The 27,911-nt window shown below is 39.3% G+C and overlaps 1 protein-coding gene and 1 long non-coding RNA gene across 6 annotated transcripts; one reads left to right on the forward strand and one right to left on the reverse strand.

Moving 5' to 3' along the window:
* The first annotated feature begins 959 nt into the window (after positions 1 to 959).
* On the forward strand, positions 960 to 27,827 carry LOC101078073 (nucleosome-remodeling factor subunit BPTF-like). 5 transcript variants are annotated; one of them, XM_029836031.1, is made up of 31 exons: positions 960 to 1,682; positions 2,589 to 3,411; positions 4,201 to 4,421; positions 4,882 to 5,061; positions 5,495 to 5,665; positions 7,573 to 7,752; positions 8,135 to 8,217; positions 8,794 to 9,146; positions 9,515 to 9,646; positions 9,776 to 9,905; positions 9,984 to 10,119; positions 10,213 to 10,497; positions 11,791 to 13,159; positions 16,006 to 16,130; positions 16,340 to 16,468; positions 16,545 to 16,695; positions 16,777 to 16,900; positions 17,002 to 17,257; positions 17,538 to 17,671; positions 17,835 to 17,943; positions 18,031 to 18,263; positions 19,551 to 20,511; positions 21,204 to 22,486; positions 22,725 to 22,807; positions 22,924 to 23,149; positions 24,048 to 24,502; positions 24,855 to 25,031; positions 25,412 to 25,604; positions 25,891 to 25,975; positions 26,046 to 26,232; positions 27,132 to 27,827. In XM_029836031.1, exons 1-31 carry the CDS (start codon positions 1,184 to 1,186, stop codon positions 27,169 to 27,171), a joined length of 9,513 nt encoding a protein of 3,170 aa, XP_029691891.1. In that variant the 5' UTR covers positions 960 to 1,183; the 3' UTR covers positions 27,172 to 27,827. The 5 variants fall into 5 exon arrangements, with proteins under 5 accessions (XP_029691891.1, XP_029691890.1, XP_029691892.1 ...); XM_029836030.1 differs by having other exon boundaries at positions 961 to 1,682; positions 10,210 to 10,497; XM_029836032.1 differs by having other exon boundaries at positions 961 to 1,682; positions 10,210 to 10,497; positions 17,002 to 17,248.
* Positions 1,490 to 2,883, reverse strand: LOC115249811 (uncharacterized). Its single transcript, XR_003888439.1, has 3 exons — positions 2,766 to 2,883; positions 1,712 to 1,779; positions 1,490 to 1,632 (listed from the first exon to the last, which is right to left on the reverse strand). It is a non-coding gene; the product is annotated as an uncharacterized lncRNA (long non-coding RNA).
* Positions 27,828 to 27,911: the final 84 nt, after the last annotated feature.

The following is a 27,911-nucleotide window of genomic DNA, read 5'->3' on the forward strand; positions in this document are numbered from 1 at the left end:
GGAATATTACTGCCACCTCCTGGCGAATGTCTTCATTACATGAAAACTTGGCCATTTTCTTTTCCAACTTTCTTTACTTTTCAATTACTGCAATCACAGTTTAATAGAAATAATTTATCAATGGCATATACATTATATGGGTTATTTATGCCATTCAGCAAAAATAACTAGATACATTTGTACACTTTTTTTGTAATTTGGTCGTTTCACCGTGTAAATAAATATGCTTTAAAATTCGATGCAAAAACACGTTAGTATTAAAAATCAATCACGTCAGCAGGATTCAAACCCAATGGAGCTTAAATAATACAGTTTCCTCACCGCACATCTCTCAGTCAACTCCCATGTCTTCTCTCCTTTCCTGGCTTTCCAACCTGGAGAAAGGTTCAAAACTAAAATTACATTTTCTTCTGTGTTTCCAAAGTTCATAACTTTTTGCGTTATTTTGCTAACAACTACAAACACCTGCTGACATATAACCTCCTATATATAGGCGGAAATTATTAACCTCTTTAGCGGAGGAAATAAGGAGCAGATGACGAAATTTATATTCCAGAAACTTTTGTCTGTAATTTGCTTTGATGTTATGTTATATGCAAATGCTTATATGTATGAATATATATACACATTCTTGTACTATGTATTAACATACGTATGTGTGCGTTTATATATAGTCGATCTGCATTGTTTTGGCCAGTCTTGTGCCTTCAAACACTCATATACAGTGCAGATTTCTAAGACGTAGGTGTCACCGCCATTTCTGTGCGTGAGCTGAAAACATCTAACTGAATGCTCACTTAAATGGAAATTTGGACACGGAAGTTAAAGTCGTGTAAATGGAAGCATTATGTGTTCTGGGTTGATAGTTGCAGTGATGGAAACGCCAACAGTCTTTCGGCTGAGCGCGTCAACCACGCTGGGAACAGTGTAACCACGTGACAGGTCCACGAGCGCCGTGTATTTGTTCGGAGGCAGAGAAGAAGAAAAATGGCGGCGCTAGGCGAATCTAAACAGGACGCCGGGCTGAGAGTCTGAGGTTCCACTCCTGAAGATTCGCAGGATTTCTCAGTCTTACCGCATCATTTCAACATTAATAGGCTCGCTAGGGTGCTGTTTTCACTCACAGGTGTGTTTTTTCAACCAACGCAAAAACGGGGTGTACACATTAAAGTTGTCGCTTATCATGAGAGGGAAAAGGGGCAGGCCGCCCAAACCGCTACAAGCCGAGGAACCTTCTCCTTCCTCGGCGCGGGGTTTGCGACCCAGAAGGAATTTGAAACCCAGGTTGAGAGACAGTGGTGATGAGGACATCGAGAGTCCTACAAGGGAAAGTCCGAAGCCGTCTAGAAAGAGGAGAAAGACCTCCACCGCGTCAAAACGGGGCAGGGGACGAGGGAGAGGTGGCGGGACCAGAAGAGGCAGAGGAGACCGTGGAGGCAGGCGCGCCTCCGCGTCAAATGCAATTGTCTACGATGACCACGAGAGCGAGGACGATGCCGTCAGTTTGAGGTCTGAGGAGGATGAATATGTTGAGGAAGACCCCCAGTCCGATGAAGATGATGTTCTGAAAGAGGATTCTGAGTGCATGGAAGATGATGGACTTGGCGACGACGAGGAGGATGATGGCAGCTTCTGTACGGAAAGTAGCTTTCGGAGTCAGAGTACACACGCCAGCGCTTCAGGTAAAGAGTCACCGTAATAGAAATCTTACCTCACCCTGCCGGTCTTAAAACAACCACGAATTCTTCTCGAATGTGCTTTATTCAGAGTTGCCAGGACCTGTGGGGTTATTGTTCAAAATGGAGAATGCATAGTGTTTGAAGCTAGGCCGCAGTCAGGAGTGCTACCACAGGTGGATTGAATCGGTAACTCCATCATCCGCTTTGTTGCAGCTCTTTTAGTGTTGTCACGTCTCACAACAACGCAGTTCAAATAGCCAACGTTTATTTTAGCAACCATTGTGAGGGACGTGACATTTGGAATATTGTCTTATTTATCAGGTTAGCTGCTAGCAGGCTAGCGTTAGCAATGGCAATTAGCTCATGTTGACATCTGTCAACATAAAGTCCAAGCCGGATAGTTTGTACTCTCTGACATAGTTCTACTATGGGATGCACTCAAGACCATATTTATAACAAAAATATTAACGTCTATTTTTCAACAGTCTAGTTTGCACACTAAATGTCATTCTAATAATTTTATAAACTATCATGTAATTTGCTTCAGAATGCATTATAACTAAAATCAAAAGAAATTTAAATATTTGCGTGCTGCTGCACCGTATTACCAAAAGGATGCTTGAATCTTGCTTTTTATCTACCTGAATAAGAGAGCACCAGTTAAATTGTGCATAAGTTTAGGATAATCATGCATTTTCTAAAGTTGTTTTAGTTCATAATATATCATGTTTTGAGGCTCGGTAGCTCTGGCCATCCAAAACCTCCTATGGATTATAAAGTATTAATAATGGTTGCATAACAAGCAGAACATCATTGCATTTCTACAAAATAAGTTACAGAAGAGCTGCCCTAATATCATGTAATAGGCTTTGTATTTTTTTTAAAAATGACTTTGTCTGTCACCTCCAGGAAAGAAAAAAGCCAGGGCCTCAAGACCCCGCACCCCCATTCTTGAGGAGAAAGATATTCCTCCTCTTGTGCTTCCTGACTCCTCTGAAGATCTGCTTATTCCTAAAGAGGAGCTGCTTAATTCCTCCTCTATCTATGAGGTGCTCCGAAACTTCAGCACAGTACTGCGGCTCTCACCTTTCTGCTTTGAGGACTTCTGTGCGGCACTTGTGGGCCAGGAGCAGTCTACATTAATAGCTGAGACACACATTTCTCTTCTGAAGGCTATCCTGCGTGAGGAAGATTCCTCTAACACTACCTTTGGACCTGCTGACCTCAAAGATAGCATCAATTCCACTCTGTACTTTATTGATGGCATGACATGGCTGGAGGTGCTGCGGGCTTACTGTGAGAGTGATCAAGAGTACCATCATGTTCTGCCATATATGGACAAGGATGACTATCCCTATACTTCACTTCGGAGTAAGATAAAAGTGCTGCAGTTTTTGGTGGACCAGTTTCTTACCACTAATATTGCGCGTGAGGAGCTGATGTCTGATGGCAGTATGCAGTATGATGACCACTGCCGTGTGTGCCACCGCCTGGGTGACTTGCTGTGCTGTGAAACCTGCTCAGCAGTATACCACCTGGAATGTGTGAAACCACCGTTGGAAGAGGTTCCAGAGGATGAATGGCAGTGTGAGATTTGTGTGGCACACAAGGTGCCTGGTGTCACAGACTGTGTGACAGAGGCCCAAAAGAACAGGCCATACATCCGCCAGGAACCCATCGGGTATGACCGCCACCAAAGGAAGTACTGGTTCCTGAACCGAAGAATAATTGTGTAAGTTTGGACCTTCCTGTGAGTGTCACAAACACTTTGAATACTCTAAACTTCACCTTATTTAGGTTTATGTTCCACCATAACTCATTGGATCTTCAAGTGACATACAGTATGTGAGCTCCTGGTGTGACAACGGGATTTGTTTTTCTAAAATGATGATATCGCCTCTATACAAAGGTGAAGGGAGCTAATTTCTGAAGGCTTATGTTTTTTTTCACACCACACGTAATTTCCTGTTCTATGTTCTATATGTTTTGATGAAGTGGATATAAATGCTTATTTTTGACTAAGAAATACTTATTCTACTATCATCCAATGTAACCTATATGTAAAATGATAAAAGAAATGTTATTTGAAAAACAAGAAACATTTTAAATTTGGTCTATAGTTTACCCCTCAAACTTTTTCTTTAATCAAATGGGTCACATTTGCTTCATTAGACTTGCATGTACTAGGAGATGGTTTGACCAAAAGCCACATTGCTACATTCTACTTGAGTTCTTTGGCTTTGCCTTTAATTCAACAATTTATGATTCAATACTGAACAATAGTTTTTAATGTCAGTTGAATAGATTGCATCAAAGTACATTACAGAGATACCTGTGTATGCAGATTAGTTACTACAATTCACAAATTACACATTGTTATTGTTTTAGAGCAAACAATGTTCAAAATGGTTTTAGCCCCTGCATCAACATCATACAAATAATATAAAAACAAGTGTTTTGCTGATTCTTGAATATGTTTAGTTGTAGTCTTAAACAGTCTTTCTCCATCTGGACTCAACAGGGAGGAGGATGGGGAGCATGATGATATTAGGATCTGGTACTTCAGCACCAGGGTTCAGCTAGAGGAACTAATGGAATGCCTGGATAAGAAGTACTGGGAAATGGACCTATGCGCCACACTGGGGGAGATGCTGGATGAAATCCATGCTCACATGGCCATCACAGAGGACCTTACCAACAAAGCTCGCGGAAGTAGCAAAGCATACCTCACTGCTTTCAATGGTACTTTTATTCATTTTTTTGGTAATTCTTTATAAATAGAGCTGCACTTGAAGCTTCGGTGTGACTGAATGCTTCTATCTTCATTATGAACGTGAACAAAAAGATTGTTGGCTGATTTAATCCAAGCTTTTCTTTTACTGCTTCTCTAATCATGTTCAAATAGTTGCTATGGTGACCAGTGTGACCATCTACTCAACTGAAGACTGTCCTGAATTTGGACCAGAAAGCAAATATTAAAAAGAAAAAAGTTGAAAATTAACATTTATGATAAATGCTAAATTTATCATCATAAGAATTGTTCACTACTGGAAATAGAAGTGCTACTCCTATGAAGTTGCTGTCATCTTATCTGAAAAATGTCCTTGTTTGTTGAAAATCTGACTTCAGTTTTTATCATCTTGACCCTTTCCATGCGTAAACCAAATGCCTTGTTTTCATTTTTTTATCTTTTGTTTTGCAGATGTGATCACTGAGAGGTTGAAGGTCAGGCGAGAGGCTCAAGAATCCAAGAGGCAAGCAGAGGGAGCCAACCAGGAAGCAGAAGTGCTCCCTGTTACAATTGCAGCTGATGGACTCATTTCACAATTAAGTGACAGAACGCTTATTGACAAAGACCCAGTCGAGGATGCTAGTTCACAAGGCAAGAGCAAATGATGGCATGTAAAATGAATTTATTTAATAACTATGATTTTGGGTATGTGTACTTCATTTTAGAATTTGAGAACAATTTTCTTGTATTTTAAACCTCCAATTTTAAATGCCTTAGTCTGAAGTATTTGTTTTGTGATATATGTTTAAGAAATCCCAAAATTAGTCCCAGAGCTAAAGTAATCCTCTTGTTAAAATGTTAAATGTTGGGTTTGATAATGAATTTTACTATTCTAGAGGCTTGCTTTTAAAACTAGGACATTTTGTTTTTAGAAATTAGTAAATGCAACTTTAGTAAGTACACATTATTTACTTACCACAATGTGTAAGATGCTGTCTTATATAACTTGTGCTTTTTGCATGCTGTATAGAGTATGTTTTGGGTTTTTTTAGATGATGCTGTTTATGTGTGTTTACACCTACAGGTCCTTGTGCTGCAGAGGAGAGTTCTCCATGTGATCTTATTTCCAGTTCTATTACGAAGGAAGCTGAGCCCAAAATGCTGTCCCATGACCCAAACAAGGAAACACAACCATGTTGCTCTTTGACCGAGGAATGTACGGAGAGCCGACTGTTGGTAAACCAGGAACGAGAAGGTAAGGCAATGATGATATTGGCTAGAGCAAAAAATGTATTGTCATTGCGATATGAATATGTGCGATAATGAAACTGCAAAATATTCCTTGAAGTCCAATTATTTGCTCAGTGCAAATCTCTACTGCTCCCTTGGGTTTTTGCGTCTTTACTTTCAGGAAAACACTTTCAAACTTTCCCGAGGAAATCACTGTAATTCTGCCCGAGACAGTCATACAACCATAAATTAAAAAATATATATATACCGGTATATATAGTTTTGTAGGTATCACCCTCTACTACCTCAAAACCTTAAATTAATTAGTGTTCTTTAAAACAAGTGGATGTGCTGATGTGTTCAATCAAAATAACGCCCATGTTAAAGTAAAAAAAAAAAAAAATTAAATGGAAAAAGCGTTGTTTCTTCTACATTGTTCAAGATAATCTCACAAAAATTTGCACGTATATATATTAACGTTTCCTGGTTCTATCCATCCAGACACATTAATGTTTCTAACTGCAGAGTGGTATAAATATAGCTGGATAAGACATGGCTGTTAGGTCTGCGCAGCTCATTTCTGTGTGTTAGTAAAATTTAAACTTGTTCTCTAACACCATTCCACAAATCTCACGAAACCTCACAAGAAATAACAGTCTGCTGAATCTAACAAACCTGCATAACGATATTGATCATCTCTGGTTGAAATAAACCTTTGAATGGGGGTGGATTCTGTGCTAATTAATGATCAGTGTCGGGGGGATTGTTCCTACAGTGTGGGCCTATAACAAAATGAGTTTTTGTCCCCAACACTTCAACTGGATCTTTTATTTTATTGTGTTTTAATTTTGAATTCTAATTTGGCACTTTTTTAATGTAAATTTCTTCATTTTATTGCAATAAACTATTGCATCTTATAATTGGTGGCAGCAAAAAGCCACTAAACTGATGTTATTTCTTTGTCAGCTTCGTTGCTCAAGTAAGATGCAATCACCCCAATAAAACTAGCATGTTAGAATGAAATCCTTTCCTTCTTTTGGCTCAGTGTTTATTCACTATTCACCTGTAAACAAAGAAAACCTAAAACAGAAAAATGTTTAAACATTTGTTGCACAATTTGCACAATATGTCTTTGCAGTCACAGTATGTAACTATGTTGTCGCACGTTGTAAGTTTTCCTGATATTGTACAGCCGTAATATTGACTCTTGAATATTATGACATTTGTAATATTTAAGGCATTCCATTGTACTTTGACACTTTATTACTGACCCATTTAGAGCTTCATCTCACTTGTGCTGATTTATTCCACTGGTTTTGGTAGAATTTTTCCTGTGTGTTCTAAACACCCTCGTTTGATAACAGTGGCAATACTGACCTTGCCACCTGTATATATTCCATACTTTCATCCCAAACTAGCCATTACCGTTTCTCTAAGGAAAGAAGAGGTTTGCCAAAAAAAACACCCCCTTCTCTTTTAAGACTTGCTCCACTAAAATTGGGTTTGTTTTTATGACAAGTATGTTGGCAATGGGGCGGATTTGTTGACACTAGACGGATAGATTGAATTTCCCAGTCAGTGGCTGGTGGATCAATAAAGTTGTCCCTTTGCACTACAGATAATTGTTTTCTATTCACACCTGTGGTCAAACACTTGTGACCTTCAACAGTTGTTATATAGATGCAAATAAATGGGCATCAACTTATCTGGGGTTCTTCATGCCAAAATTTGTTTTGATTTCAGGTTATGTTGACATGTGGCTTGAATTTCAATTCATGCAAATTTCAAATATGTTATGACATTCACCTTTGGCAGAAGTATTGTCATGGTCCAATTTACATTTACTCACTTATTTTCTTACTCAAAATGTGTCATGCCAGTTGTTATCTATGTTGTTACTCTGTCCTAAGAAGCTATTTATTTATATTACAGATGTTACAACAGAGAATAATTGTGAGGAACAACAACCTGATGACTGGCAACTACAAACAGAGGATAAGCAACCGGCTACTAACTCAGAGGCAGGAAGTAGCAGCAGACAACTCAAACCGGAGGATCCAGAGCTGGCTGACCGTTCATCTCAGTCTTCATTTGTCAGTGTTGATGGGACAGGTAAATATACACACTGTTAGAATTGCAGAATTCTGTTTTCAAATATAACAGTTCCAGTTATTTTATATTAGACATATTTTGAAATACATTGTCATAACTATATTACCAGTAGCCTATGAGTCAAATCCAAAATCTTCAGAAACATTTTGTAAGAGGGGTAGGACACATCTCCTAAATAGTTTAATGCTGTGAATTCTACCATGTGTAGCACAAGGTGGGGACTTTATTTTGATTTGTTATTTGTTATATCATCAATGTCGGATTTAAAAAAAAATTAGGTGTTGGGTTTATGTTTCCTATTCTTTGTATTATTTCATACTGAATTAATTTGGTGATGAGTTTGTGGATGGACCTATGGTATCATATGCTTTCTGGGTGACAGAGAGCTACAGTGAGAGGGTCCTGAATGATAGGAGACAAGACGGACGAGAATCTAACAGCCTAACACCCAGAAGCAGCACAGAGGTATGACGGTCAACACCCCAAACACTTGCTAGTACTAATACTAAAAGAGCATATTGCAAAGGTAGACTTATAATCTGGTCTAAAAGTTGCCATTTAAAATGTTAAGTAGGCATATAAAGTTTACAAGACACTTTAGAGAACAGAAAAAAATACTCTTCAAAAGGTTTAATTTTTTTTCTCAGTACTGCTTCATATTAGTTTATAATTTGAGGACTGATGGACCAGTGTGGAAAGTAGGAAGTTTGTCAGGGATGTTAATGCTTTTGTGGCAGTTGCACCAACTCATGCCTGGTTTAAACTCTCCTCTGAGCAGTATTTCTCCTCCTGATCTTGTTTTGCTCTCAGGGATCATATCAGGCTCATAATTACACATTTAGAGTTTTCTCTATGCCAGAACTGGTACTGAGGTCCATTGTATTCCTATTCCTATTGTTCAAAATGACCAGACCTATTGTTCAAAATGACCAGACTCCCTCGCAATGCCTGCAAATGAGGAAGTTAAAGGCCTCCTTCTATAAAAAAAAATCTTGCTAAAAATGCATCTAAGTTAAAGAAAAGTATTTCTTTATGTTTCAGTCTTCCCCTGTGTACCATGACTGTGAAATGTCACGTCTTGGATTCCAAAAAAGGGACCCGAGTGTAAATTTCAACAATATGTTCAAACTGGGCCAAGAGGGTAAATATAGGGGCTACCAAAACCAGCATAGTACCAATGTCCTGGCACTGAACAAGCATCAGCATCGCGAGGACCATGACAAGAGACGCCACCTCTCCCATAAGTTCAGCCTGACTACAGCATCAGAGTTCAAGTGGAACGGCTCAATATATGGATCACGAAGTCTCATTGTCTCCACTCTGCGCCTCACCATTGTCCAGCTGGAGACCAATATTCCGGGTCCATTCATGCATCCCAATTGGGCATCACATAGGTGATTAAATTAAATCAAGCTTTTAAAGTCATGTTGTGACTTGTACATTTGTCATGATGATTGTTTTGTAGAGATTGTTGAATTTATAGATTACATTGTATTGTACATGCATTAAATTAATTTTATAGTGCTGCCAAGTTCAGTCCCTATGTAGGTTCCAAAGGTACCCATGAGGGTGTACCTTTGTTTTAGATGTAATGTATGATGTAACAACTTCAACAACAACTTCTGATGTATGAAAATTAAATGCACTCTAATCACTATTTTGGCGAATTTGAAATTACAGTACATTGATGTAAGTTTTTGCCTAATTTGCATGGTTTTATTTGTAAGCATAAAAATGAGTATTTTTTTTATTTATTATTTAGGTCGAACTGGAATAAGGCAGTACAGATGTGTAGCAAGGCTAGGGAGTTTGCTTTGGCCCTGGCTATTCTGGAGTGTGCAATCAAACCTGTTGTGATGCTGCCTGTGTGGAAGGAATCACTTGGACACACAAGGTGAGTAGAAAAGCTTGAGGCTTTTAATTAAGTGGGACAGTATCAATGACCAGTATTCAATGACCAGTACAATTCAGTATGCCACATTTACTAATACCGGCACACTTGTTATGTACTTCCTTTCTTCAGGCTACATCGAATGACTGCTATTGAGCGGGAAGAAAAAGAAAAGGTAAAAAAGCGAGAGAAGAAATTGGAGGATGAGGAGACATTGCAACAGGCTACTTGGGTCAAATACACCATCCCCATCAAGCACCAGGTAGATGCAAACGCTACAAGAATGATGATTAGCTAAAGATTATGTGAAAAATAACCCTTTTTGTGGTTCTCTATGAAGGTGTGGAAGCAGAAGGGTGAGGAGTATCGGGTGACAGGCTATGGTGGCTGGTGGTGGGTCAGTAAGACACGAGTCCACCGATTTGTCCCTAAGTTACCGGGGAACACAAATGTAAACTACCGCAAAGACTTGGAGGGTATATTTACAACTTTCTTAAATTGAATCAATGCCACCTCCTGCTGCTGTCATGCTTTGCTAATGTTCGGCATTTTTACCATATTTTTAGCAGCTAAAATGAGTAAAGAAAATCCAGCAGAAACTTGCACAAATGAACATAAAATATTGAAGGCCGAGCTACAGCCCGCCCAAGACGCAGTGGAGGATGGCAAACCAATGGTCATTGTCAAGACACCCCAGAGCACATCATCAGTGGAGGACTGCAAAACCCAAACCTTGAAAGAAGAAGGAAATCATCTCGATGGACCCTTGGAAACACCTGAAAAAATGAAGAAAGAAGATGAAAAAATGGAAAATGTACCATGTAAAGAAGATTCTGCTTTCAGTTCAGAGAAAGGTAAATGCTATTTATAATTTGTATTTCCCCAAGCTTTGATTTGTTGTAATTTTCATGTGTGATTCGTCAATGGACGACGGTGGCAAGGAAACCTTTTGAACCTTTTCAAATTTCATGCTTTTCCTAATTAATTTGTGATAAAATGTGATCTGATTTTCATCTACGTCAAATTTACTGACAAATATAATGTGTTTGAAACAACACATAGAAACTGTAAAAATAAGTGAACCCTAGTGATTAACTGGTTTATTTCCGTCCGAGGTAGGCAACTGCTTTTACCTGGGATCTCAGCTACCTTGGAGAAAGCAGTTTTCTCACTTGTAGCACACAAAACACTGATGTTTTGTAGCCTTCATAGGACTGGGTTGATCACTGTCACTGTTATATTTTTAGAGATGGGATGAACGGTATAGTGTAAGTCTCTCAGTATGGGCAAAATACATTCTTTAGAATCAAGAAAGATATAGTTTGACTGCACTGTTTAGAAATAGATGGCAAATCCATTAAAACAAGTACGTATACATTAATGAAAAACATGAAATAAATTGTCTGTGTAGATTCTCAATGAACTAAATTCTGTTCTTCCATTTCAATGTTCAGCAGCATTCAGTTTTTAATTACATCTGGTAAATATGGATTATGATCATGATCCACTCTGGTAACATATAATGATACCATGGTTTTTCTCGAGCAATTTGATTAGTTTCTGTGGAAATCAGAGGATTTGACTGAGCTTGGAAATGGTTCATAATTTCAATTGTTTAATGGTTTATTCCACCCTTTAACCCTCCAAATTGAGGGAGTAATAATGTTAAACTCACAGAGTAGTTCCAATTTGTATGACACATGATGAAAATAATACAGTAACTTACTGATTAGTTGCTATTAGCAGTTGTTGGTGACCTTTGGTTTCCTTTTAAACACAGTACTGTTATTTTTATATTCAAACATAATACTTCTCTCAACTTGAGGGTGCTGGAGTCCAGCTTCATACGGACAATTGCAGGGTACAACCCGGGATGAGTCGCTAGCATTTTAGGGGTTCGGCGCCGTACTCAGTGATACCTTGGCAGTGTTCTCAAGATATCTTTGCACCTCCTCCTGCTACTACACACCTTCCAAAATTTGATGAACATTATTACACTACAGTGCTTTAAATCCTTGAAGATGCTTATATTTGAATGTGTAGATAAATTACATTTCTTAAGATGTTGTAATTGTAATGATATAGAAATGTAGAAATTGTATTGTATTTCTCTGGTGGTAAAATGTCCTATATTTTCCTTTTCCTAGATAAAACTGAAAATGGAAACAAGTCCTTACTATGTACGACAAAGGATGAAGTATTTAATATGTCTGAAGAAACGAAGGAGGAGACAATAACATCAGAGATCTATGACGATGTTGTGAATGTCAGTGAGGGTTTTCAGCTTCGAACAGTTTACAAGAAAAAGGTGAAACAATCCAAGTTAGATGGGTTGTTGGAGCGCCGGGTCAAACAGTTCACAATGGAGGAGAAACAGAGGCTTGACCGAATGAGACAAGCTGCCTTGCTAACCAAAACGGCTGTTTCAAAGGCCACTGTTAAATTGGAGGGGTCTGGCACGCAACAGACTGATGTGCCACCATGTTTAAAACAAGCTGAGGCAGCGAGCCCTGAAGTTAAGGACCCTGTAGTAAAAAAGCTGGACTTTGAGCAGGAGCAAATGGAGAAGGCAGATAACTTGGAAGTGAGAGCAAATTCTACAATATCCAAACAAACGGACAAAATGACTTTGGAAATCATGGAGGAAGCCCGCAAGGAGGTGAATGGAGGACCGCTCATGAATACTGAGCTCAGAAGTAAATACAATTGTGTATCAGATCCAATAGAAAACAAAGAAATAGGAGTTGGAATGAATGCTAAAAAGCGTGGGTATGAGGATATTCTGCAAATAGGAAAAGAGGGTGGACCAGAAAGTATAGAACAAAGCTCAAACAGCTTAATACAAATGAATGGGTGTATTGGAGGGACCACTGCTGCAGGTTCATACACCGACCCAATCAGTCAGATTTGTGGTGATAATAAAGAACCTGCTCTGATGAATGGTAATCTACACAATGACTCCTCAAACAGTTGCCATCCTCCACCCATGAAAGTCTTGAAATTGGAGAGTCACACAACCAAGAAACTTGCATCAATGAAAAGCGATAATGCTGCTACAAACAGTGAATTATTCTGCCCAAATACTGGCAGTTGCAATTTGAAGACCGCCGAGGAGCAGCCCCATAGATCTTTAGATGGTACTGTCACTAATAGTCAGTCTAGCTCTAGTGCAGTGGTTCCTCAGAAGGTCAAAGCTCCTGTTACTGATTCCAAGACAGTTTTGACAAAAAACAGCTCCATGATGATCAGCAAGGAATATTCTACCAGAGATCGAGTTAGCCTTCTGAAGTTCTCCAAATCCAAAAAGACACGCTCTGGGACTGCCTTGCCATCATACCGGAAGTTTGTGACGAAAAGCAGCAAGAAAAGTATCTTCATTCTCCCAAATGATGACCTGAAGAGGCTGGCGAGGAGAGGGAGCATCAGGGAGGTGCCAATCTTCAGTTATGGTGCCAAGCCTGCCCTTGATATCTGGCCTTATCCTTCACCTCGGCCTACATTTGGGATCACATGGAGGTTAGTTGATTATTTTAACAAGAAGAATGATCAAGCTTATAAAGGTAGGTAGGTAATATCATACTTATTGTTGGTATTCATATTATTGTTACTACTATTCATTTTAGTTCCTTCCAGATGTCCATGAATAACTGAACTTTGATTAATTGAACTTTGTAGGAATTACATGTGGGATTGTGTGATAAAGAATTAGCTTTCACCACATAGCTCCATCCCTCAAGAGTTCCACGGCATCAAACAACCCTTTCCCCCTACTAGCTATAGATGCACTCATTGACCACTTGTGCCAATGAGTAGAATAAGTTCATTGGCTTATTAACACAAATAACTAGTCAGCCAATCACAGCGCATTAACTCAGTGCATTTAGGCATGTACCGGTAGATGTTGTCAAGACAACTTGCTGAATTTCAAACTGAGCATCAGACTTCAGTGATTTTGAGGGTGGCATGGGTGTTGGTGCCAGATGCACTAGGGTGAGTATTTCAGACACTGCTGATCTACTGGGATTTTGACGCAAGGCCATCTCTGGAAAGTGAGGCTACAATTCACATGGGGGAGGGTGTGTCTGGGTACCTTCAGAGCGCTGCCAAGGTACCCTTGAGCAAGGAACTGAACTCCCAAATGCTCACATGATGGGCTGGAGACTCATTCAGGGGTGTACCCTGGCTTTGCCCATGTGCAGTTGGGATAGACTCCAGCACCCTCCCCGTAATTAAGAAAAGAAGAAAGGAAAAAATTTAAGGCAGTTCTGAAGGGAAAAAAGGGGGCTGAGATTTCACTAGGAAACTACCTATTTAAAGGGGCCAGTCAGTGTACACATCATTGGTGCTGTCAACAGGTGATGGCAATTTCCAGGAGCCACGTAGCCTCCATGACAAAATGGTTATACATATACTAAACTAATATAATCAAACTAATGAATCCAAGCTAAAACAAAGACAAAAATTCATGCATTATTTAATTTGAATAATTTCTATAACCCCCTTGGGCCCTTAGGAAGGTGACTGATCAACAGTTTTTTCTTCCTCATATGAAGTGAGTGAACTCCACCAAGGAGAGTGGGAGAGCAAAATGATGGCTGCCAAAAAACACAAATCTGGATACCAGAAAAGACTTGAGTGGGAGCAGCAGAGCAGGTGCCCAGGACATTAAACATTTTTCTCTAAGAATTGTGAGAATAAAAATACAGAGGGTGGCTGAAACTTTACTTGATTACTTAGCATGTTCGTTCATTCATTGTAAGTGCTTACAGGAAGCCGAGGTAGACTACACTCTGGGCATTTTGCCAGTTCATTGGAGAACAATAATTCCAAGTGTAGCTCACTGAATGAGGCTATCTACAGTGGACTTTGTGTATTACACATATTATCACTGTTACCCATTGAAATGTATTATGATGCAGTCAAGTTCTATTTAGTAATTTTGAGCATTAAGTGAAGGAGAATTACATCATCATGATGTGTTCAAATGAAGCTTTGTAAAATTTTGTTACTTGAGGGTCATTTGAATAGCCAGCAATATAAAATAAGACACCATAATGTTTTTATCAAAGTTAAAAGACAATTTGGAATTTTGGATAGTTTATGCTGTCTTCGGGATGTTTAAAATATACATTATGTGCCTGATGAGGTTGACGCTACTCAAAAATGCCTGCCCTCCATATACAATGGCAAACTGAAGCTGTCTGCCTATCCTGAGAAGCCCATTTAGTTTTTGTGTATCCCAAGACTAGGTTAGGTCTTCAGTTTTTTAATGAAACATAACATTTAATCTTTACAAAAAGCAATAATAAACCTTTATGCTCTGCTGCTCCAGAATCAGCAGTGGCTGCTTATTCTGAGTTTGACCCAGTAGCAGACCCTCACCCCTCAGTAATATAGACACTGGTTGGCTGTTTTTGTTTATTAGTGAGTTTCTGAACCACTGGCAATCACTAAGACATTAATTAACCCCTTGCATAGTTTAGTTATAGGCTATTATTATAACTCAATTTAAGTCCTTGTTTCTGTTGACAGAGCCAGGCCCATGTCCCTAAAGCAAGCCTACTGCAGATAGTGAAGGGAATTGTGAAGTAGATTGAAACAGTCATGAAACAGCTGAAGACTGTAGTGTTTGACTGTATGAAAATGTATTTGTGATCAGAGGTCTAATAATGTGGTTTTAAGTAGCCCGTTGTGGTATTCTAGCATATGGTTTAGAGAAATGTGAATAAGAATTGTCTTATTGGCATTTATCTATAATGGTACTGAGAAAACAAATCGGGTGTTTTACATAAAAATGCACAGTTGTAATACAGCAGCAAATGACAATTCCAGGGGGAAAGGGGTCGATGCTAATATTCATCCAGGGGGCCCAGAATTCCGAGCAACTGCCCTGTATACAATACTATAGAAATTATGAAGTAGAACTTATTAATAGAACTAATGATGTGTATATAGGGTCGGTGGTAGCTCAGCCTACGGGGGCCTGGGCTGAGAGGTTGCGGGTTCTCAGTTCAAGCCCCTTTGCAGACAATAATTGGAAAGGTCTGCTGGTAGAAGGGGTGCCAACACACCTTCAGAGCACTGCCAAGCTGCCCTTCAGCAAGGTACCAAACCCCAAAATGCCCAGGTAGGTATTGCAGTAAGCTGGAGACTCATCTAGGGGTGTATCCTGTCATTTCCCCTATACAGCTGGGATAGGCTCCTGCACCCTCCCCACAAGCTGAAATAGCGGTCAAGAAAAAATGCAAGAATAATAGTATTATGTTTGAAGGAAACTCACCAAAAAGTGTTAACTGTAACTTATCCGTCATCTATCATTTTCATCATACGTCCTGCCATACCTTATTGTTTTTTCTTTCTAGGTACCGTCTCCAGACCGTGAGGTCGCTGGCAGGTGTCAGTCTGATGTTGAGGTTGCTATGGGCCTGTCTGAGGTGGGATGACATGGCTGTGAAACCCTCGGCTCTGGTTGCAATGACTCGGAAAGGTAAGGAAACAGGTTCCAACTGGCATTGGAAATAGTAAATAATTATATACTACTAATAATAAAACATTTAGCCAACAATGTTTTCTGCAACGTACTGGAACTGATGGTTCAATTCACCATATTTAGACATTCCTGTGTACTGTCAAACTTTAGATATTGTCTAAAAATGTTGAATGTTTTTAAGTAACCAAACATATTTATTTCTTCAGAAACAACTGACACTGATGTCATAACAACAGAAATTATAAAGCGTAGGGAAGTGGGTCCTTATGGCATCCGATCTGAATACTGTATCAGGAAGATTACGTGCCCCCTTGAGAATAGAGATGCCCCAAAAGGTAAAAGCCATGAATTGTTAAGAGAAAAAAAAACACCTTATAGGGATAACAAATAGATTGTCTATTTTGGGATTAGAAACCCCGACTCCACAGAGAAAAGGCCTGCGATCAAGTGCGTTGAGGCCTAAGAAGAAGGAGCCAGCCAAGCTAACTGGACCCATTGCTGTAGAAACCTGGGTGCCCGAAGAGGAACTGGAGCTCTGGGAGATCAGGGGCTTTGCTGAAAGGTAAGAAACTAATTGCAGGCTTCATGCTAAATACCTTTATAGCGGGAATGGCTCTTTAAGACATACTTTCTGAAATTACAGGTTGGAGAGGGAGAAGTCCCAGGGCCTTGATCCCTTGAAGTCTGTCAGTAGCCTGAAGACAGCAGAGGATGTAAAAGCCCATTTGGAGAATCAATTGAGGCAGGCCAGGCTGGCAGCCCAGCAGGTTGTAATATTGGCTTCGATTCTTAAATGGGGTTTCACTTGGCCAGCATCATATAGGGAGGTTAACCAGCTTCGCAGCTTCATTGAATATTTCTATTTTAGAAACGGCTGGAGCAACACAGACCAAGTGGAGCTTCTACCCCTCCCACAACAACAATAACGACCACTGCCACCTCAGTTGGTGGTCCTATTTCCCCTGTGTCTACGGGCTTGAGAATGGGCCAGGTTACAACTGGAACGAAAATGGTCTTGGCTTCCAAATTGGGCTCTCAAGTGTCCTTTCAACCAGACAAAAATTTTCAGCAGTCATTTGCCTCCTGGGTGAAGCAGGGTCAGAGCAACACTTCTGGTAAGCCAGGTAAGGATTACAGAATTTTGACTTTGTCTACATCCACTGTATACTGTACCCACAGTGAAGTACTGTGAAGTACCTGTATGTGGAGAGCAATGCGCTTTTTCTATTTTTGCCTTTGCACACCCAGGAAATCCACCAAAAATTATTAAAACTTTTTGTGAAGTATTAAATCTTACCTTCAGGCACTGATTACTCTTGTATTAAGCATTTCTTAAATGCACCTGAATACAGATGTATGTATGCTTGCTTTCTGAATTTTTATTTATTTTTATTTTTTTCATAGATCCAATCCAGCCAAAGGTGCTGGGTATATTCCCTTCTGGGCCTCCAGCTAACCTGAGAACATACAGTACGCTACACCCCACAACCGGCAACTTAAACATCAGAGCCACCTCTGCCTCAAACACCCAACAAAAGGTTTTTTGGTGTTAATTTCTGCTCTGTCAAATTAAATGTAAATTGTTGGAAAATCGTTGTGTATGCTAGTTTAGCATGTGGGTCAAGGTTAACAGAAATGGCAGGCTTGTTAATAATTCTCATAATTAGACCTTGATTTTTACAGAGTGCATCTGTTTTCCAGACCATTGGTGCAGGAGGGCAAATGCAATCTACCATGATGATGAGCCAGACACTTGCTTCAACTTCCTCTCTGAGCACAGCAGGAGTCAGGACAGCTTCAGTGTCTCAAGGTCTGCTGTCCAGCTGGTCATTTTGAGAAATGAAGTGCTTATTTTTGCTCTTCATGGTAAGAGAGAAAAAAAATGATCTCTTTGCAGGACAATCTCAGCAGGCTTTAAGCCCAATTGGGAACAGCAAGTCTGGATCTACACCTGCTTCTGCATCAGTGCAGGCAAGTGCAGCACATAGAGCAGTTGCTGCACCATCACCTCAGTCCAACACCATATCTCCAGGACAATCACCTGTAGCATCCTCGCAGCCCACTAGACCACAGCAGGGTCAAGTGAAACTAACTATGGGCCAGCTCATGCAGTTAACACAGGGACCTCAGGTGAGGCTATATTCCTTCTTTCTTACCAAATATGAATAATAATTACTTAATACACCCAATATATTCCACAGCACATGTACAGTAAAATACAGGAATATTTGGACAGGGGTAATTACATAATTTTGTCTTTCTAAGGAGAGGTGTTTTACACACTGACAAAAAAGTCAGGGCAAATGTGTGGGAGAACAAAGTTTTCCATGCAAAAACACCATAAATTTCCTTTTAAATGCCTTGGCTGTGCCACATTCCATGCCATGTTTTATGATGATAATGTACAAAGCTCCACAGTTAATTCTTAAACCATTATTTAAATATTTATAAGGCAAAAAACTGGATTAAATAAAGAACAACATAAACAGATGCTTCCAGTGTCTTTCAAGCTTTCAAGTACGGTAACAAAAGGAATGCGCCTCAGGGTGGAAACTATATTTTAAATGCAGAACAAAGTTTGAGGTCAGTATGAATCAGGAAAATCCACAGTTCTGTTTAATGTATAAAAACATTTTATCTGAATTTCTCATGGCAGCCTGATAGTGTTGGCACATTGTCCTGTGTTTCTTCAATACCTTTTCTTCTTTGTCATTCTTTGATATGGAGATGTGTGGAGATTGAAATGTTTCCACAGGTCCGATTACAACGTTGTAGGAGCAACGGAGATTTCAGCGTCCTCACCTGTCTCCATGTTGTCATACATCTTCTCACTGCTGTCTTTGGTCTCTGTAATTTTTACAGCATAAGATGTGCAGTGAGGAGTGCAAAACATCATGGGCAAGCCCAAACGATTATGGATTTTGTAGTTTTTTTTATGTTATTCTCACACTCCCCAGCAGCTGTGATTTTTATTTTATTTTTTGGCCTGGAGCCCTACCTTTTTTATGTTGCATACCTGCTATAATACAGAGGAATTTACTATCACAATATTGCTGATACTGTTATGCCTCCAATTACTGTTGTAATTAATTTACACTGGGGGGGGGCTGATAGGGTATTGAGCACTGGAATTCTGCATAATTTTGCATTTTTGCTGTGGGTTTTTTTTGTAAATAAAGTAATTTCTGTATTTTGTTTAATTAGCCTTAAGCCATTATCATCAAAGTCTAAAGAAAAAAACACTGGAAATATGCTAGTCTATGTAATGAATCTATATAAGATTGTATGGTTTGTTTGTTTTTTCCACAAAAAAATCCATATAAACATAAAATTGTACACTATAATCACAATGGAATTTGTTTTTATCCTGTCATTTGAACACCAAGAAAAGACTAACTTATTTCGATGAATCTACAGGCTGGAAACCCAGGTCTAACTGTGGTGATCCAGGGTCAGGACCAGATCCAGGGGCAATTGCAGATCATCCCACAGGGTGTAACAGTCATCCCCAGTCCTGGTCAGCAGCTGATGCAAGCAGCCATGCCCAATGGCCAGGTTCAACGCTTTCTCTTCACTCCCATGCCTCCCTCCTCATCAACCACAAATTCAACACTGGCTAACACCACATCTGTAAAGCCTACTATTTGTCAGACAACTCCAAGCCAAGGTCAAACCCAAGTACAAACAACTCCCTCAGTCCTTGCCCAAACTCAGATGGCTGCTCCAATACCCACTCCAACATGTGTCCCAGACCTAGTTCAAACACTGAAGTCCCCATTGGCCTCTATCCCAGCCTCAGTCCCTGTGCAAACTCGGCTTTCCACTCCTGTGCCTGCTTTGCCAACAGAGGCTTTGACACAGTCTTTACCCTGCACCCGTCCTGCACCATCCCAACATGTAGTCACACCTGCACACCCCCAAGTTCAAACTACAGAGCAAAACCAAGTATCTCTTATCCCGGATGTGGTAACAACACAAACCCTACCTAGTGGTTCAGTGTTGCAATCCATTCCAACACAAACTGCTTCAACACATGCTGTTAACTCTGTCTCAGTCCCTGCCCAGATAAATGTTAATACCCCAACCCCTACTATAACACATGTTTCTGCTATTGATCCGGCTTCAGTCCCAACTCCTTCTATCTATTCAGTCCCAAATCCTCTTTCTGCCTCCCTCCCCGTGCCTGTTCAAGTCCCTACTGGTGCTCTTGCTCCCATCTCAGCTCCTGTCGTAGCAGTTGTGTCTACACACATTGATGTGTCATCCCAAATTGGAGTTCTCAACCAGATCCAAGTTGCTGCACCAGTTCATCATTCTACTGTGGCTGGTGCTGTTGTCACACCAGTTACAGCCACCTCTACAACACCTTCAGTGCCAGGTAAAGAATCATGTTCTACTCATTTACAATTTACAATGAGAGCTATATTTTTTTTCTGTTGATACATAGCTTGTCTGTTTTTACATCAGATTGTATTAAATAGATTTTGCTTTAGTATATGACTACTATACATTTTTATATGGTAAAAAGTATATAAAATCAAATTGTTTGCTGTGGAATGTAAATGTAAACATCTATTCAGCACAGCTGCTTGTTGCCATGTTATAAAGCGGGAAGAAGTAATATATTATGTCTGCTTCGCGTCCACTGTACCTTTTAAGAAGACAAAAACATGGGGGTGGGGGGCTAATTCAACAGAAAGTAAAAAAAGAAGTTGAAAGGTGCCAAGTTTGCCAAAGGAAAATTCTCAAGGGGGGAGTTCAAGAATATTCTGTCCTAGCATAAATTCTGTTCTTCATTTTTATTTTTATTTCCTCCTTCCTTCCTCTTCTTCTTGTTCTAATTGGCACCACCCAGCTTCCTCCTTCCCCTTTCTCCCACCACCATCACTGGCTCTTCCCCCTCCTGCTCATTAGTATCATCATCATCAGATTCACAGATCTCAGACCTAATTTTAAGGGTGTGGTGATCATTTTTCCACTTCAGGAGAAAAAAAGACATAAAGTGATAGTTCAAACTAATTTGCAGCTGCTTAGAGAAAATGATCCTTGATATGTTTTTCTTCCCCCTAGCTCTGGTAGAACAGAAGGCAGCTCTCTCACAGGTCTGGACTCCTGTCTCATCTCAACCTCAAAGTCCTGTTCAGCTTGCTCAGGTAGCGGCATCTCCCATTTATTCCAAGGACCAGGCCATTATGCCAGCATCTACCCCAGCATTAATCTCTACACATCCAACTACTTCTTTCCACCATGCAACTGTGGTATCCACACAGGTGACTCACATTCCATCCTCAGTGCAGGTTAATGTGACAGGGTTGCCACTCAGCACTGTAAAACCAACACAGGCTCAGCTTCAACCCCAAATCTGTGCACAAATTCAAGTCCAGCCCTGCCATGCCCAGCAGATGTCCCAAATTCAGGCACAAGCTCCGAATCATCCCCAGGTCCAAGCTTCTCTTCAGCCGCAATCCCAAAAGACATCATCAACCCAAATACAACAGTTTGCTCAAAATCAGGCTCAGGTACAGTTTCAGTCCACAAATCTATCCTCTTCCCAAGCCCAGCTTCAACCCAGAGTACAACCTCAATACCTTCCACAGCTTCAACCTCTATTTCAAACACAGACTCAGAGCCTGCAACCAGTCCAATCTCAAACCCAGGTTCAGTCTAAGGCTGCAAATCTTCTACAACCCCAAATCCAGACCCAGCTTCATCCCCAGGTTCAGGTCCAGTTCCACCATCAGAGCCAGATTCAGGCACAAGCCCATGTCCCACAGCAAGCCCAGGTCCTTACTCAGTCACCTGTTCAAGCTCAACCCCAGTTTCAAACACAGTCACCACAGCTGGTCCAGCAACAGCTTCATCAACCCCAGGTCCAAACCAAACTTCAAGTGCAGTTCCAGCCTCAGACTCAAAACCAAGTTCAGGCGCAACCACAGCTTCAGATCAAGTCTCCAGTGAGACATCAGCTCATCACTGTGTCTGGCCTTCAGCAACCAGTCCAGTTGGTGTCAGCTCTTCCACCACATGTTGCCGCTCAGATTCAAGCACAGATCCAAGCCCAGCAGCAGGGTGGCACGGTTGCCCAGCAGATCAAATTACAGTTGCCCATTCAGATCCAGCAGACTGGTGGTCAAATTCAGTCCCATCAAATCCAAAATATGGTGACCATACAGACATCACCAAGTGTGCAGGAGCAGCTTCAGAGGATCCAGCAGCAGCAGCAGCAGCAGCAGCAGCAACAACAATCACCACATCCACAACAAAAACCAAAGAAGAAGAAACACAACGAGGCTAAAAGAGAACAGAAAGAACAGAATGTGATTCCTGCCTCCGGAGATGACGTCCACAAACAGGTTTTTACTACACAAGACAAAATTCAGACACTTCAGTTCAGGGCATTGCATGGCAATTTCATAGCATATAGGCTATTATATGGCATCTTAAAATGACTGATAACCTTATCAAAAAAGCCAGTGAAGCAAGGCCAATTGTACAATTCTCTCAGCAACACTGTTAGTATGTTACAAAGGCATCAATCATTTCTGGATAAAATATAACTTACACATTCTTTGCTTCTTACTGCTTCTTCAGGTGGCAGCTAAGCAGAATATGTCATCTGAACAGCTGAAACAGAAGAAGAGCCTTGCTGCAACAGAGCGAGAAGAGAATCAGAGGTTTTTCTTTATAATTGGCTTATTTTTTTTTCATATATTTTTGTTGTTTTCCATGACTTAAATTCATTTACTTTTACTCTCTTCCTTTAAACTCACAAACTGCTCTCCATCTTCAGAATGATTGTGTGCAACCAGGTGATGAAGTTCATCCTCGACAAAATCGAGAAGGACGAGAAACAGGCGGCCAAAAAGCGTAAAAAAGAGGAAGTGGTGGAACAAAAGCGCTCCAAGCAGAATGCCACTAAGCTGACCGCACTGCTTTATAAGCATAAGGAACATCTGAAGGCTGAGATTCTGAAGAAGAGGGCTTTACTGGACAAGGAGCTGCAGCTGCAAGTACAGGTCAACACATTTGACTGTGTTTCTCATGATGGTTGGGAGAAATATTAGAATATAAGCAAGGATACTGGATTAAATATAATACAATGATTTATACTGAAATGAAATATTTACTTAACAGCACATGCAAATATATCAAGAAATGTCAGTGTTCAAATTTAATCCTCGTGTTGAATTTGAGGTCAGCTATAGGTTTAAGTTTAGTCCATTTAGCCTTGCTTATGGTTGCTCCTCTTGATACATATGTGCTTTTATTGACACTGAAATGGTTAATGAACTGAAGAGATCAAATGCTGAAAATTGTGTGCTTACCAGAGTATTTCTTTTGAAAAGCTTTGTTTATTCATTAACCATAGTAGTTGGTTTACATGAAGATGTCTCTGTTAAATCAAACCACAAGCAGTCACATCAGCTTAGCCCATCTTGACGGCACTCAGGCACAGGGAAATAGTTATCTTTCCAGTGCTGGCCTATATAATACAATTGCATTGTGTGGTTTCGCTAAACAAGTTTGGATATAGATATAAAGATTTAGCTGTAGAAGCCTGGCCTGTCTTATGATGTCTCGGCAAAATCATTGAATTCTAAATTCCAAAGCAATGTTGTCCAAAAGTTGGAAAAGCATGACTATCAAAAATTGCTTTTACAATCCAGATTGAAATGTGGCACTATTGTATCTTCTACTGCAAACTTTCCAACTGAATTTCTTGATACAATTACTTCAGAAACTTCCCACTCTGGGATGCACGTTTTGTAATGAACCTCCTGCCACTTAATTTCTTTTTTTTTTTCTATTTTGGTATTTTAAAGTGTATTTCACAGCTGATTCTCTTCTAGCTTTTTAATTGGGGATTCATGTCAGTATTGTTTTAAATGTTATTTACTTGTTCTTTCTTCTCAGGAGGAGCTAAGGCGTGATATAGCCAGGCTCCAAAAAGAAAAGGAAAAAGCAAGAGCTGCCATTACTCAAGCTGCTGCAGCGACAGTTAAAACTACTGCCTCCCTCTCCTCACATTCTTCGTACTTTACGCATTCCTCTCACAGTTTACACATCAGACCCTCAACCTGCTTAACTCACAAACCTAAGAGAGATGAGGAGCGGGACAAAAACAAAACCAGAGAAAGGCATCATCACAAAGACAGGAAGTGGGAGAGGGATAAGGAAAGAGATAGATATCGAGACAGTGAGCGAGAGAGGGAGAAAGAGCGGGATAGACATCGAAACAGAGATAAGGACAGAGAATCTAGTGCATCGAAACACAAGAAAAAGAAAAAGAAGCTGTCATCAACTGAGAAGGATCACAAGAAGGATAACAAGTTGTACTGTATTTGTAAAACGCCCTATGATGAGTCCAAGTAAGTACTGTAGCAAAGCTTTAACCATCTCGCCTTGTGTAATGCTGTTATTTTTGTTCAAAAATGTCACTTATTACTGAAGTGGTCAGCTACTTTTTACACATTATGAGGCGCACTATTTTTGATTGTTCTCAATAATGACATAAATGAGCAGAAGTTTCCCTGTCAAATTTATGCAGGAAGCAATGAAATTCCTAAAGGTTCTCCTACTGTTTTTGCCTCTGTATACCAAAGTGTTAAATCCACAACCACATTTAATTCATTGAAAAATATTGAACATGGAAAAATTGGAGAATAAAATTATTTGACTGTACCCGAGATATAATAGACATTTTATTTGTGTTTCCCTCAGGTTTTACATAGGGTGTGACCTGTGTTCCAACTGGTTCCATGGTGCATGTGTTGGCATCACAGAGAAAGAGGCTCAAAAGTTAGAAGCATTTGTGTGTAATGACTGTAAACGAGGCCAAGAGGGAACGAGTGCTGAAGAACTATACTGCATTTGCCGGACACCTTATGATGAATCACAGTATGGTTATTTTTAAAGAAATATCTGTTAATGTTTTTTGTTTAAACTGTTCAAATTACATTAAGATGAAAATTATTTTTAACCATTACCAGAAGAGAGTTATCAGTGCTTGGTCCAACCATGATTTTGTGGTACAAATATTTCAGATGCGTGATGTACCCTTTATTCATGTTTGAAAGAAGTTCAGATAGTCCAAATTAAGCTATGACGCCATGAGTGTATACAAATATGTTTCTAACAATGCCTGAATCAGTCCTATAGTTTTTTGCAGTGATTAATAGTTATTTCCTTACACTTCATATTATTTGGTTTGTCTGTATATAACATTGTTATCAGCAGAAACTTTACAATGCTTGTTTTTGTCCTGTCATCATCCACAGGTTTTATATTGGTTGTGACCGCTGCCAGAACTGGTACCACGGGCGTTGTGTTGGCATCTTACAGAGCGAGGCCAATCACATTGATGTTTATGTCTGTCCGCAATGTCAGTCAACAGAAGATGCCATGACAGTTCTCACACCACTTACAGAAAAAGACTATGATGGATTGAAAAGAATATTACGCTCATTACAAGTATGTTATACTATTATAAATATTTTCATAATACGTTTCTTGTTTACTTCAATTTGGCTATTAATGGTTTATTGGATCATTTCAGTTATTATATGTATAAGTTATTATGTGTGTCTGCTTTATTGTTGTACAAAGGACATCTTAACAGCTATTCATATAGCTCATTAGGTTAACTGCTTATAACCCTCTAGCATGCTCTACATATAAGCAACTAAGGTTTATTTCCCTGGTATTTGAACTACACTACCAAATTAAATTCTCATATTTTTTTATTTTTTTTTTACAGTCTCACAAAATGGCATGGCCTTTCCTTGAACCTGTTGATCCCCATGATGCACCGGATTATTATCGCGTTATCAAGGAGCCAATGGGTAAGAATTAATTTTTCCTAAAGAAAATGGCAGACTACTATCCATATTCACATATTTCTATCCCTTGTAGATTTTTCCACAATGGAAACCCGCTTGCAGAAGCGACATTACCATAAACTGACAGAGTTTGTGGCTGACGTGACCAAAATCTTTGACAACTGCCGCTATTACAACCCCAATGACACACCATTCTTTCAGTGTGCAGAATTGCTTGAAGCTTTTTTTGTGCAGAAGCTGAAAGGTTTCAAAGCAAGCAGGTGAGACAGGTAGTTAGTCTAAATAGTGCACGAGTCCTAAAAGTATCCTTACCATTCCCACTGCTTTGTCTAATTTAATACTAGTCAGTCAGTCATCTGTCTCCTTTGTCGATTTATGCTTGCTTGTCTGTCATACATTTTGTTTGCATATGTTGTTCTGTGGGTGTGTGTGTGTATGCATTTATATGTATATATGTTTCTTCTTGCGTTTCTCTTTTCATCTTTGTTGCATGTCTTTGATTTATGCCATTCCATTTTCTTGTCTTTCAGATTGTCAGATTCTTAGGTGGGCCAGTCTGGATGGACTGAATGCGTAGATGTTTAATATTAACTATTACAACAAAAAAAGGATGCATATGATTAAAGAAAAAAATAAAATGTCAATTGTGCTTCCATTATGTAAATGTCACAGTTGTAATATTGTTTCATCACAAAATGGCAGCCATGTTGAGGTGTGTTCATCAAGTTGTTTAATTTTTTAATCAGACAACACATCACAAACTATTTCTGACTTATTATATACTTATTATTTATATAATATACATAATTATATTGTAATACTAGCTATTTTTGTTCAGCTGATATAGTACGCACACAGATTTTGTATGATGCAACCTTTTTAAGTTAAACTGGTTAACATTTTATCTGTAAGTAATTGTAAGAAATGTAACTGTATTTGAATGTTTTAAATAATTAGGGAACAAATCATTTTAGTGATTTTGTTAAATGATGAGGTACTCTCCAAAACTGAGGATTTAGACTTCATCAATTACCTGACTGCAAAATAATGAGCTGAAATAAAGGCATCTCTGGTGAACAACTCCAACATGACTGATTATTCACATTTTACAATAACCAAAAAATTAAGTCTCAATACCCCCTCTTTTTATATCTTATAGGTCTCATAACAACAAGCAACAGTGTTCTTCAACTTCTTAGAAAAACAGTCTATGTTGCTCAGACATTGTGTGCTTGCCAAGAAATGTGGCTTTTCTCAACTATAACCTTGTGACAAACTGGGTTGCTAACCCAGTTTAGACTCCAGCATTGCTGCAAGATTGAAAGATCATCTGCTCAGCCAGCGCTGCTTTTAAGGGACCCATTTTTGGACCTGAATGTACTGGAGCACAACTCCTGAGGCATTTCAGATGAAACTTTACCTCAGAGAAAAGACTGTAAAAGTTTTCAAATTTAATTAAAAAAAAAAAAAAAAATCTTTTGTCTTTAGAAGCTCCATCATTATGTTCATGTCCAGTCAGAAAAGAATTTGGATACGATACTCTAAGACAATTTACAGACATTTTACATGAAATGATGTATGGAAAGTTTGGCAAAGTTAAACATTTTTTCACTCTTTAGTCAAAAATGACAAACATTTAATAGTAATCTTAAAAAAACAGTGGTTTTCTTGGTTAATATCAATGCCTCACTGAAAATAAGGTACTGTTATCAATGACAGACTCCTCTAGTGACTGAAAAGTATCAAACTGTATAAGAGTGTAATTGCCTTGTTTATGAAATGACTGGATTTTGGTTTTGTATTTTTTTTTAAAAGATGTATATCAGATTTAATATAATTAAAGTCATTTCCTCCAGATTTGTCTTGTGATTTTAAAGTCTTAATATTTATGAATGGTTTTAGGAAAAGGCAATGCAGTTTTAAAAGATTTATTTCAACT

Source organism: Takifugu rubripes, chromosome 5 (assembly GCF_901000725.2).
Source record: "Takifugu rubripes chromosome 5, fTakRub1.2, whole genome shotgun sequence".
Lineage (NCBI taxonomy): Eukaryota > Metazoa > Chordata > Actinopteri > Tetraodontiformes > Tetraodontidae > Takifugu > Takifugu rubripes.